The sequence below is a fragment of the Lithobates pipiens genome, unplaced genomic scaffold (genome assembly GCF_037356315.1).
Source record: "Lithobates pipiens isolate NorthernLeopardFrog02 unplaced genomic scaffold, aLitPip1_a1.2 Scaffold_22, whole genome shotgun sequence".
NCBI lineage: Eukaryota > Metazoa > Chordata > Amphibia > Anura > Ranidae > Lithobates > Lithobates pipiens.
The window spans coordinates 266,875,023-266,889,297 of record NW_027507784.1 but is presented as its reverse complement, the minus strand read 5'-3'; the positions used below and the strand labels follow the sequence as shown (position 1 = coordinate 266,889,297).

Here is a 14,275-nt window from a genome sequence, read left to right as displayed (position 1 = left end):
TGACCAAAGTAAGCTGAAGTCTGTTCAGTTGCAATGATTTATTCCCCTTTGCTCATGGTCAATGTTCTTTGAACTGTCTTAATGAATATACATAAAAGAGCAACACTGAGCTTTAATCTAATGCAACTAGTAAGATATAAACTGGCACTGTGGTCGGGATGAAATTTGGCTTCTGATTGGCTGCCAAGGCTGCTTACCCATAGCTTCATTTTTATTGTGGATTTGAACTGAAAGTATTATCCTTCTTTAGGCTGAGTTCATATCTAAGTGATGTGCCAGCACATGTACGTTGCTGCAAGGGCTGCCCACCACATCTAAGTCCACCATAGAAGCGCATGACCTTTTTTACTTCTCAAATCAAACTGTACCACAAAGCATGGAAATATGTTACAATGCATTGTGATGCAATGCAACATGTATGATGGTTAGGAACATTGGGGTGCCATTGAGGCTCTATTCATACCCTGCAGGTGCAACATAGCATGCACTCTTTTTTTGCACATTTCCATGCATTTTTTCACGTTAAGTCTAGAGCAGCCCGTACATTTTTTAATGGGCTGTTCTACACGTGGGAAACATGCAATAAAAGTGCCTTACCCAATTTTAAAACACAAAAAAAAACATGGTACTGCATACATTCCCACAACACAGAAGTGTGGACAAGCCCTAAGAAATAACGGCGGGCAACTTTAGATAATCCTTACAAAGACTTTATTAAAACATGATAGTGAGTAAAATAGATAATGAGTAATCACAGTGGTGATGTGATCAAGGCGTCAAGTGAAATGTGTGAGCCTTTGTGTATTTTATTTACTATCATGTTATAATAATAGTCTTCGTAAGGATTATCTGGAGTTGCCGGCTATACTTTACGTTCCATTATTTGTCTTTTGATGTTTGGGGGGACATCTGAGCTTGAGCACCCATCAGCGGATTCCATTACAAGCCTGCATTGGGGGTCCATTGCTTGCTTTGATCGCTTCACTTGTTTTCTCTTAAGAAACAATGGCATTGCAGTTCCTATTACAGTGTAACACATGTTCTTGGGCAATACAGTCCATAAATAAAAAGTCCACTGCACTCCATACAGCAATGAAACCCAGTCATAGGAGGACAATGTGATGAAATAGTGGATGGAGCCACCAAGAATAAGTCCAACCCAAGATATTAGCACACCATGATTAGAAAAACAGACAAGACATGCCAGTGTCACCAACAGAAAGCAGCAGGGTTTCTGGCCACTAAAGAGGCCACTAGGGTCCACTTTCTCAGGCAGCAGCCTAATGGCCTTGAACATTGCTGCTTTCTGTTGGTGATATTAACCACTTCCCACCCGCCAATATATATAAATGGCCGGGTGGGCGCTCTCTCCTTTTGAATGGACGTTCAGGAACGTCCCTCAGAAGGAGGGGGATTGAGCATGTGCATGCCCACACAGCGGCACGCCCAATGCGTTGTGTCCCCCTGGACACGGCGCATCTCCGATCACACAACGGCTCGGCAGGAGGGCTCTGTGATTGGCCCACCTGATCATATGACGGCCGTGTCCAATCACAGCTGTCATGTGATGTAAACACAGAGCCAGTTACTAAGTAATTGGCTCTCCTCTCCTCACACGGAAGTTGTAGGTGAGGAGAAGAGAGCAGATTGCTGCAGCCGGCTGGTGATCAGTGAGTATGAGCTGTTTTTTACATCTTTTTATTCACTGATCACCAACCTGGTGTAAACACACATGTAAACACACGTCACCACACAGTGTAAACACACATGTCCCCACACAATGTCCCCAAAACACATGTCCCCAAATAATAAAAACACGTCCCCCACATATGTCCCACTAAAATCACATGTCCCAATGATTATCTGCACACATATGTCTGTGATTACCTGTGCACATCTGTACATGATCATTTGCGTACATTCATCCGTGAGCACACAAACCAGTTATTATACACTTAATGGAATTTTTTTTTACCAAAAATATGTAGCAGAATACATTTTGGCTTAAATTTATGACAAAATTCTATGTTATTGGATTTCTTTTAACATAGAAAGAAGAAAATATTGTTTTATTTTTTTCCAAATTTTCGCTTATATCGCAAAAAAATTAAAAATGGAGTCGTGAATAAGTGCCACCAAAAGAAAGCTCTACTTGTGCGAACAAAATGATAAAACCACGCAATTGTCATTGAAAGTGCAAGAGTGCTGAAAGCTGAAAAATGGTCTGGGAAGGAAGGAGGCGAAGGTGCCCAGTATTGAAGTGATTCCCTGCAAAGGTAAAACATAATGGACTACTATGCATCGCATAGTAATCCATTATGTGTCACTTACCTGACACAGGAGCCAGCAAAGTCACCACTGTCCCCTTGTGTACGAAGCCTCCATCTTCTTGGTGAGTCTCGCTGCTCCGGCGCTGCCATTCGACGGAGCTGCGATGACGTCACTCCCACGCATGCGCATGGGAGCCGCCACTCGCGGCATATCACCGTTAACAGCAGCATGCTCAGTGCGCCTGCGCGCCGCTGTTTACGGTGCATGCACCGTAGACAGCGGTGCCTGTCTTTTGCCAAATATTTCCTAAACCGTGTAGGTTTAGGAGATATTTCTTGGATCTACAGGTAAGCCTTAATCTAGGCTTACCTGTGGGTCAAAGTGGTTTGTAAGGGTTTACAACCACTTTAAAGTGCCCTGTCTGTCTTTGACCATTGTATGCTGCTGATATCTTGAATTGGATTTGTGTGATGCAGGAACATGCTTGGGAACACCCAGAAATCTGAAGAGAGCATTATAGAAAAACGTAATAATATATTCAAATATATAAGCTGTCATTGCTGGCCTCCTACTGAAAGTGCTAGTTGCCTGATTGTATTTTGTACTTTCTGGATCATTGAGTTTGACCAAGAAAACAGCCATTAAAATCACAGGTCAAAGTTCCCACTTGCACAATTTTGGGGAGATTTCCTAAAACTGGAGCACACAGAATATGGTATAGCTGTACATGGTAGCAAATCAACTTCTAACTGCAGCTTGTTCAATTAGGCTTTGACAACAAAACCTAGAGGCTGATTGGTTGCTATGTAGAGCTACACCAGATTTTGCACTCTGCAGCTTTATTAATTCAATCCCATTTTTGTGGAGCAGTGCTCCAAAAAGCTGGTGTATCAGCATAACAGCATGACATCCATTTTTAGCAAACATCCTTCAAAACAGTCTCATAGCCAGTATCTTTCAGTAAGCCTGCATTCACATAATCGTTCCATGGACATGTGCAAAATCGCATCATGCATATGTGTGTTGTTTGTGCATTTTTGCACCACGTGCATAGAGCAGCTCCATGCGCCACATGGTTTGGGTGCCATTAACAATGAATAGCAATGTCAGATCAATGCGCGTTTTTTGCACATTTCATAAATGTGCACAAACACTAAGTTCAAATGCAGAATGACTGTAAAGTACGAGCTTGTCTTTGCAACCCAGCACAATACTCTAAGGCTGTTACATATTTAGTGCTTTAGTACCAACAAACAATATGCTTTTAGAGTTTATACTCTGCCCTTCAAGTATTATTTGTCATCAGCATTTCAGTCTGTTCTAAGAAAGGGGGATGTTTTACTAAGCAGCCTGGGGATTACTGAACAAAGGTAGGTCACATAGCCTTTAGCATTTTAGGAATAGAGCCCCAGGTCCTGAATTCAAATGTTTGTTTAGCATACCTAATTCTCAACTGTGAGTACATCAAATATTGTCCATGACTGTTTGGTTAAAGAATAATCAATAAGAAGAAGCTGTGCATGAAAATGGTGCTTTTGTTGAATATGAGCATGTATTTATTGTTCCTTCAACCCAATATTGTAGTAGGATGTAGAAATATGTATGCATATACTGTATATTATGGTATTATGGCATAGACATTTTAAAGTACTTGTTTGCTTTGTAGTAAAGCCTTAAATATGGTATTTTGTGCAAATCTCACCTCAAAAAAAAAAAAAAAGTTGCTAACAACAAACTTTAACATTAAAGCAGTATTAAACCCATAGACAAACATTTATTATATCGCAGCTTACCAATTCTTGCCGCGTACACACGATCAGAATTTCGGGCAACAAAAGACCGATGAGAGCTTTTCATTGGAAAATGCGACCATGTGTATGCTCCATCGGAATTTAGCTTGCCAAGTTCCCGCCAGCAAAAATTTCATAGCATGTTCTCAATTTTCCTGATGGAAAAACTTTCTCGGAAATTCCAATCGTGTGTATGCAATTCCGACGGGCAAAAACTCACACATGCTCAGATTCTACTATGAGGTGGAAGCTATTGGCTACTAGGTATTAAACTTCCTTTTTCTAGTCCCTTCGTGTTGTACGTCACCGCGTTCTTGGTCTTCGGAATTTGGTGTGACCATGTGTAGGCAAGACAGTTTGAGCGGAATTCCGTTGGAATTCCAACGGGAAAACCATCAGAGCTTTTTCTGACGAGAATTCCGAGTGTGTGTATGCAGCATTAGATGTTATGCCTGTGTAAGGTTTTATCTTTAATGCTGTGTACACACGACCGGACTTTCCAGCAGACTAGGTCCGACAGTCTTCCCAGTTGACCATTCTGACGGACTTTCCAAATGAACGGACTTGGCCACACGCTATCACACCAAAGTCTGACGGATTTCGAACATGATGACGTACGACCGGACTAGAATAAGGAAGTTCATAGCCAGTAGCCAATAGCTGCTGTAGCGTCGGTTTTTGTCCGTCGGACTAGCATACAGACGAAATGATTTTTCGCCCGGACTCAAGTCCGTCGGAAAGATTTGAAACATGTTTTAAATCTAAAGTCCATCTGATTTTTAGACAGCAAAAGTCCGATGAAGCCCACACACGATCGAATTGTCCGGCGGTTCGTTCCGTCGGACCTTTGCTGTCGAAAAGTCCAGTTGTGTGTACACGGCATTAGGCTTTATTTTATTTTCACCTGGTGCTTTGGCCAGTAAGTTTGTTGTTTTCCAAAAGAACAAGCTCCCTTGCTGATGTAGCAGTTAAAGAGATGAGACAAGCCATTTACCACTGCCTACAATGGTCAGCTTTTATTAATTTATATAAAAACCTTTATCCCAAAAGAAAAACAAATTATTGCTGTAACTGCTTATAAAGTGTGAGCTGGAGTTTGACTTCTGTATCTAAATCTTCGAGTACATCTAAAACTCCCCTGCTCCCAGAATAACAATGCTGCTGCCCAAAGGTGCCCCCATGCTCCTTCATCCAGAGTGGGGGCACTATAATACAGGAGGTGTGTTACTGTTCAAATCACTTGGTGAAAACAGAGGGGAAAACGTATAACAAAAGAGATCTAATGCAGCCATCTAATGACTGGTAATTTGCAATATAGTACAATTTTGACTATGGGTTTAATATTGCTTTGATCTAAAACATTGAAAAATAGCGTAGCACCTGTTTTTGAATATATTAAAGCATGTCCATCTATCTCATAATCCAGTATTCTCATTGGGAAAATCTGTATCTAAATCTAAACTCTGAAAAAACACATTTTTAAATACATTTTTTTCCAAATCACATTTATTCATACTATAATTGGTACAAATATACATATTGGAGAACTGTGATTTATTTTCTGATTCATTTGTATGTAAGCATGATGATTCTCATTTCTCATCCCTATTTGTCACTATACGACTCACTGTGTTGGGAAGCCCACTTAGTTTATGTTTTATATATTTTCCCTATCATCACTCACAGAAAATTTAAGGTGGTTGTAAACCCAGTCATGAAATGTGAACAAAGCACATATATCTGTAGTGTTTACTTGTCTCTCTCGCACGCTATAAGTGTAGCTTCTCTCTGGTGCTTCATTCCTCTGTTATCAGCATGAGTCACTTTTGAGAAGTTTTCTTGAAATTTGTGATGGGGAGGGAGATAAGCACACAGCTTTTCTATTCAGAATACAGTTCTGCACGTTCCTTTGTTCCTCTGCCGATGTGTGTGTGTGTGGGGGGGGGGGGGGTCCCTTTCCTCCAATCAGCCCTCACACAGTTGTCACCAGAATAGGAATGGAGGGGAAATCTACCAAAAGTACCACCATTTCTTGTGAAAATGGATTCCCTCATTTTGGAGGGGTTTCCTCAAACTTGAAGGGAAATCATCCCAAATGGAACATAGATGGAAACAAAAACCTGACCCACTCTATCCAACATGAAAAGAAGTTGATTGTTTTTGTGTGCTGTTGTATGCTGTTTAAACTCAATTCATAAAATGTTTCGGAAGATTGTAGTGGCAAGTGAAATTTAAATTCAGTGTGATAAGTGCTGTAAATAATTAGAATGGGGTAATTGTGGGGTGTACATAGCCAAACGACATGTTTATTTGTTGATTCATGCAATGCCTATGTTTACAAAGGAATTTAGAAGAGTGTGTGTGTAATTCTCTTTAGCTTTCAGAATTGCAATGTAAGGAACAGGAATTTTCAGAAAACTGGTAAATGCAAAATTTTTGCAGAGAATGTTGACCTGGTACTTACAACAAAAAAATAAGTGATAAAATACACAAAAAGATTATGTAAGCTTTTTAGTTTGTCTGGAGTATCTACTTAATATTGCTGTTTATTTCTGGCTAAGAGGCTGACAAAGAATGACTTGCTAGGTTTATTTAAAGAATTCCTACATAGAAGTTTTTCTATGGACACAGAGATCTGTAATTAGAGATGTCACGTTTAGCGCTACCTGCTGGTGAAATTCTGTATTACCATGCTACAATAAAATACAATGGTGTTCTTTGGGGACCTCGCTGCCAAGTAAAGAAGCAACAGTAAGGCAAGGATCAAGCTGATATTTTTTTAGGGGCTGTGCACATAGGTGCTGCTTCAGGAAGGATTACAATTCCCGAGAAATCCTATTAAAAAAATGTGTTATGCACAAAAAAGGTACAGCATAATAGGCAAGCCATCTTCCATATTAAATAGTGGTGGAGTATAGTTTTGCATGTTGTAGATAGGAGTTGTCACTGACAGATCTCCATCATTCATACAGAGATGAAAAGCATTACCAGTGTTACCAGGTGCAAAGAGCTTTTGATCAGCCATTACAGTCTATTATGTTAGTGGAAAGTAGAACAGATTGTGTTTTCCTTTTTAAAGTGACTTTCACTGTGCGAGATGAGGATTTTAATTGCTGGAATTAAAAATAAATGGCTAGCAGAAACATAAGGATGGCTGGCTATATTCGATATTTGATTTTATATAGTAAAGCCTTTTGAAATATTCAGTAAGTAATAACTCAGCAGTGATTGAATGCCCATACAGCATGCAAAGCCGTATTCACATAAGCAGTAACCCTTTCCATCCAACGTTCTAAGAGCCCACCAGACCAACAAGCAAATATTGAACTCTGTGTATATCTATGGTCATCATTCTCAACCCCTCAACCAAAAATAGTTTTTAATGATACATTGACAGAATTTTCTATTTTGCTATCAGCAAGCCGTAGTGAAGAATGCAAAAAGATAATGTTTGAGGGTGTCCCACTCTGAGCTGCATTTTTGTTGTACTGCATTGGAATGAAAAAGGGGATAAGAAATTAAAGTGTGCTACCAAAAGTTTAGTTTTTTTTAGTTTTGGATACAGTGGGGGAAAGTTTTAATGCTATCCAGGGCACCATTACAGAGAGTTCTCTCATTTGTGTCATAGTGATAGTGGTTTCACTTGTTGAGTGAAGGCAGAGGCAGACGGGGCACCTACCTTGGGTTACATCTGGGGCAACAGCCTATGCTGTCACCCAACGTCCAGGGCAAAGATGCCAAACTGTGCCCCCCTTCCCTTAAGGTTAGGGTCAGGGCACCCCTATTCCTGCAATAAACCATTTCCCCAGGGCAGCCTCCCCTCCTACCCACCCCTTGTCCCGGCTCTGCTGCCACTACATCATCTGGCTGGAGGGTGCAGGACCAAGCCCCAACTCTTCTGCTATGCCCTGGTACCACCACCTCATCCTGGCTCATCAACATAGTTCTGTCATCACTTTGTCCCCACTCTGACTCAGCTCTTCTGACCCCTTTGCACTCTCATACTAACTCCTTTCTGCTCAGTATTAGTAGAAACCTTGACCGCCCTCAACCATTAAGGTGATAAGGAACAGAGCTGTCACTGAGAGCCGTCGAGAGATGTGGGGAAGGCTTAGGAGAGCTCCGTGGAATGCACACTTCAACAGTTAGGGAAGGCTTGTGTGCCAGTACATCCTGTGTTAACAAGCCTTTCCTGCGAAACATCGCTCACACGTGCTGCTCTCATAATGTTTCCCTATACTCTAACAACTGCCCTTGCTTCTACCTTCCTATTGCCCTCTAAACACACACACACACCTTGCACCGCTTCTCTTCTATCATCCTGTATCACTTTCATTCTGTCACCTTTATCACCCTCTTGTCATTCTGCCCCACTCCTGTCACCCTCCTCCATTATCAATTCCCCCTCCCCCCCATGAGAGAGTCAGTGATTAATTCACGGGCACCTGGCCCACGGACATTTTCGCTGATGTCCTCTTCATTGGACAGCAGTGAACGGCCGATATCACAGGGCCGGATGTGGGCAGGAACCACTGGAGTTAACTTTTTACATTAAACAGCAGATGATTGGTTGCTGGGCGATCCTAGCGACCAACTACCAGCCTGTTAATGTGAAAAGTTTACTTCAGCAGTTCCCGCCCCCATCCAGCCTGCGATGCTGCTTTCTGCTGTGCTGTACACCTGTGTAAGATAGGAGAGTTCTACCTACACAGTGGGAATTTGTGGGGTGGGGTGCAGGGGGGCAGAAGACACTATGTGGACAGAGGATTGTTGGAGGAGCAGGGGACAGTGAATTGTTGGTGGAGCAGGGGACAGTGGATTGTTGGTGGAGCAGGGGACAGTGAATTGTTGGTGGAGCAGGGGACAGTGTATTGTTGGTGGAGCAGGGGACATAGGATTGTTGGTGCAGCAAGGGACAGTGGATTGTTGGTGGAGCAGGGGACAGTGGATTGTTGGTGCAGCAGGGGACAGTAGATTGTTGGTGGAGCAGGGGACAGAGGTTTTTTTGGTGTAGCATGGGACAGGGGATTGTTGGTGGAGCAAGCAGGGGGCAGTGGATTGTTGGTGAAGCAGGGTACAGTGGATTGTTGGTGGAGCAGGGGATGGTGGATTGTTGGTGGAGCAGGGGACAGTGGATTGTTGGTGGAGCAGGGGACAGTGAATTGTTGGTGGAGCAGGGTACAGTGGATTGTTGGTGGAGCAGGGGACAGAGGATTGTTGGTGGAGCAGGGGACAATGAATTGTTGGTGGAACAGGGTATAGTGGATTGTTGGTGGAGCAGGGGACAGTGAATTGTTGGTGGAGCAGGGGATGGTGGATTGTTGGTGGAGCAGGGGACAGTGGACTGTTGGTGGAGCAGAGGGCACAGGATTGCTGATACGGCAGAGGACAGTGGATTGTTGGTGGAGCAGGGGACAGAGGATTGTTGGTGGTGCAGGGGACAGAGGATTGTTGGTGGAGCAGGGGATGGTGGATTGTTGGTGTATCAGGGGAAATATGATTGTTGGTGTAGCAGGGGACAGTGAATTGATGGTGGAGCAGGGTATAGTGGATTGTTGGTGGAGCAGGGGACAGTGGATTGTTGGTGCCGCAGGGGACAGTGGATTGTTGGTGGAGCAGGGGACAGTGGATTGTTTGTGGAGCAGGGGACAGTAGATTGTTGGTACAGCAGGGAGCAGTGGATTGTTTGTGGAGCAGGGTACAGTGGATTGTTGGTGGAGCAGGGGATTGTGAATTGTTGGGGGAGCAGGGGAGAGTGGACTGTTGGTGGAGCAGAGGGCACAGGATTGTTGATGCGGCAGAGGACAGTGGATTTTTGGTGGAGCAGGGGACAGTAGATTGTTGGTGGAGCAGGGTACAGTGGATTGTTGGTGGAGCGGGGTACAGTGGATTTTTGGTGGAGCAGGGTACAGTGGATTTTTGATATAGCAGGGGAGAGAAGATTGTTGGCGGAGGAGATGACAGTGGATTGTTGGTGGAGCAGGGGACAATGGATTGTTGATGGAGCAGGGTACAGGAATCCCATCTCTCCTGGGGACAGGGAACCCTTCTCCACTAAGAGCAGGGACCCCATTTTCTCTAGGGACAGGAACCCCATCTCCAGACCATGCTGGCTGGCAGTGCTGGCGTCAGAGACACCCTTAGATTAGGATGGGTGAGGGGGCAGTAAAATACGAATCCCCAGCCACATGCTACCTCCAGGTGAACTAGCTTTGTATTAGTGAAGCACCTTAAAGTGAGGTAAACCTGTACTGTTATTATTACTATGTTAGGATTATCTTCATTCATTAGCAGGTGAATGATGCCCTCCATGCATTAGCATACTTTGAATCCGACCCTTAAGTGGAAAAGGTTGCTGACCCCTGGACTAGGGGCTATGAACTTTGGAATTTGTCGTGTACATAGAGCAATGCACATGAACCCAACTTGCTTGCTCCAAGCAAACAGAAGTGAGGGTGAAAAGGAAAAGTTCAGGAGCTCAGGGAGGATGTTGGTAGAAGGCAGAAAAACACACAAACCAATTCCATGAAAAATAGATTACAGGGCCTTTAAGTAGTGCACGTGTATGGATTATTTTTGGAGAATACATTTTTTTTTTGTGTCACTTTGATTGTATTTATCCCTTTTAAGATCTCTGTGTTTTAATGATTTAACTGTGCAGTGCAGGCTTATGTAATCTTTTTTTAACATTGTGATTTTGACAAAATAACACATACTATAATTTCATTTTTTAATCAATAATGTAGAAGTGGAAGACCTGCAATGTCATATTTTGTTCTTCTTTTTCTGTGTTCTAACAGGGAGCAGCGCATTCAAATCACCAGATGACTTCAAGGTTTCCCTCCCACTTCGTACCAATTATTTGTACGGCAGGATTAAAAAGACTCTGCCTGAGCTGTTTGCTTTCACAATCTGTATGTGGCTGAAGTCCAGCGCCTCGCCTGGGATTGGAACCCCGTTCTCCTACGCTGTGCAGGGCCAGGCTAATGAGATTGTGCTGATCGAATGGGGGAATCACCCGATTGAACTTTTAATTAATGACAAGGTAGGCATATTTTTTAAATAATTACTTGCATCCTGGTAAACATATTAAGTGAAGAAAATTGGAGGAAGCAAAAAAACACTGAAGCATAAATAATTTCATATAATTTGATGTTGATAATGCTTAAAAAAAATCCTGAAAGGCTGTTATTAAGTGGAAAATATTGTTTGTTTCAAATACATTATAAGTTTATGACTGCAATATGCCTTTTACTTCCTCACACACAATGCTGCGTGCCATGAAAAAAATGAAACAAAACTCCAGCCAAAAATAAGAAGATAAAAATATATATATATATAACAAGGTTTCAGCGGACAGTTTTTCGGAAATTCCGAAAAACCTTGTTCGTCAAACTGTCCGCTGAAACTGTCCGCTGAAAGCCCACACACGAGCGGACTGTCCGCCCAAACACTGTTCAGCGGACAAAGTTGGGCGAACAGTCCGCCCGTGTGTACGCGGCCTAAGGCTGGATTCACACCTATGCATTTTTTTGCATTTTGCAGATCTGTACTACAGATTGTGTTCCATAGGAAACCATGATAAATGGACTCTAGTGCAAATCTACAAAATACAAAAAGCACAAAAACTGCATAGGTGTGAATCCAGGGTAAACCAGGGGTCTTCAAACTACGGCCCTCCAGTTGTTCAGAAACTACAATTCCCATCATGCCTAGTCATGTCTGTGAATGTCAGAGTTTTACAATGCCTCATGGGATGCATTGTTTCCACAACAGCTGAAGGGCCATAGTTTGAGGATCCCTGGTCTAAACCAGGGATGATGACCACTGCTATAAGTGCTCCATTGATAAATATATGATAAAGAAAATAATATTACAATACTTAAAATTACAATTACTTAAATTACAATACTTAAAATGTTGCAAATTGTTTCATTTTGTAACATTTTAGGACACTTTGTAATATTGTTTTCACTATCACATTTATCACTTGTTATAGGGTTGGTTTACACCAGATGCAGTCCAATGCGTTTTTATCCACTTGACCTCCAGAAGGTTTTACCCCCTTCATAACCATACTATTTTTTGCTATTCAGCACTTCGCTACTTTAACTGGCAATTGATTGGTCATACAATACTGTACCCAAATTAAATCTATAGAATGTTCATGCAAATATAGTTTTCCCCAAATGCCCAGTGGTATTTGATCACCACTGGGTTTTTTATTATATAAATGGAAAAATACCCCAAAAAATTGAAAAAAAAATTGTATTTTATACTTTCTGTTATTGAAAGTATCCAATAAAGTTACATTTCTTCATAAGTTTAGGCCAGAATGTATTTTGCTACATGTCTATGGTAAAAAGCAAACTGCGATTTTAGTATAGTTCTTCTCCTGATCAAGATACTGATCCGTACAGACACTATACTAGCAAAGGTGGTTTCCCCGCATCCAATTCGCATGTCAGGAGATTATGACTGGCTCTCAATGGAACCAGTTCACACATCTCCAGAGTGGCTCCAGAGCAAATTGCACAGGGGTCCTGTGCATCTTCTGATCCATTTCAGGCTTTTTTTGGCTGAATTTGAATCGAAATCGGACCCAAAATGGTGAACGGGGATGCACCGGACCCATGCTGTGAGCCGCTCTCTACTGCGGTGTGAACCCAGCCTGAAGTATTGCCTGCAGTTGTATTTTATTGAAAAATCATGGATTATATGTTTGTTTGTTTTTTGTAGAATTTGATGCAGGAAAAATACTTAGTTAGGGATTAGGAATGTTTTGGAATTTTGTGTAACATTTTGGTCTTCAGTAGACTTACATATCCTTTTCAAGACGTTAAAAACATGAAAGAGAATAATGTCTTTTAAATCAGACATCTCTTGTCTTTTTTAGAGCTGTGGGGTCTTGGATATAAGCTGTTTCAGAACATCAGCTATCCAGGCTATAATACTAACAAGATTACATCTTGGCATTTTTGCCTGAGCCCATGGCAAATTTTCTTTCGCCTCATCCTTAGAACTGCAGCAGAGACCTACTATAAACCACAGTTTTGCTAAAGGATTATTTTTGATAGATTTGCAAAACTATGTTCGCATCAAACACCTCTTTGCAGGCTTATGCTCCATAAACCATGATAACAAATACAGAATTACTAATTAAAATGTGATGATTCATTTAGACAGATGGAAAGAATCCATAATATTTGGCAGGAATACATTGATATGAAAATGTCATCAATTTCCCTTCTACAGGCTAGGTTTTAACCAAGGGCACCTTACGCAATTTCCTCCTTTGTAAAAGGAATGTATAGTACATATTGTTACATTACTTACCAAAAGCTAGTCATTAGTTGAATCTATAAAACCTGCTTATCTCAATAGCTCAAGCTTAAATTTAGATACACAAATTACTAAAAGATGTGACTCCTCCCCTTCCAGGCTTTCTTTAGTCAGATAGGGCCAGTGGGCTTGGACTGTGTCCTCCCTTTGGAAAACCAATATTTTGAATATCGTGCCATGGGTGCACCCAAAATGAAATGCTTTTTCAAAAACAAAGATTGTATATACAAAAAAACATAGAACAATTTAATGAAAAAGCATAAATAATAAATAATATAATAAATTATTAAATTAAATTATTAATTATTAAATAAAATACTATAACCTCAGATTGTTATAGTTTATATAAGGAAAATTGTTGAGGAAATAATAGTGGTAGAAACATTCTTGTCTGCAAAAATACATAACAGATAGCCCATCACACTGTTGCAGTTTAAAAACATTTTTTGTTAAATAAGACACATAGCTAGTCTGGATAGCACTTTTAAGCTGCTTATAAGTTCTTTACAGCTCAGTATTTGGTTTTTAATGTATTTTGTATGGTATGTTTTGAATATAAAATATGTTTTATTTAGATAATTATGTGAGTCTGTAGAATGCCTAAAAAGGCCCATCCAGACTAGCTATGCGTTTAGATTTACTTATGGCTGTTGGCATACAAATGATGGGTGGAAACACTTCTAAGTACATAACAGTGAAGACACTGAAAGACTGTTTGCTGTCCTCTAAAATTCATCTCCCTTCCTAGGGAAAACAAGAAACCCTAAAAGCAACTACCCTGTATATTGCAAAATTACTGCAAACCTCTGCAGACCGAAATCAGATATAGCACTGAAGTGGAAGGACTACATACTCTGCTCAGTTCATAATTA

At 41.3% G+C, this 14,275-nt stretch overlaps 1 protein-coding gene across 1 annotated transcript in view; it reads left to right on the top strand.

The window, feature by feature from the left end:
* Nucleotides 1–14,275, top strand: part of NPTX2 (neuronal pentraxin 2) — a 41,650-nt gene that overhangs the window by 5,194 nt on the left and 22,181 nt on the right. Inside the window, exon 3 of the mRNA XM_077449045.1 lies at nt 10,862–11,106. Coding sequence (XP_077305171.1) covers nt 10,862–11,106 — 245 coding nt within the window. The remainder of the gene's footprint in view (nt 1–10,861; nt 11,107–14,275) is intronic.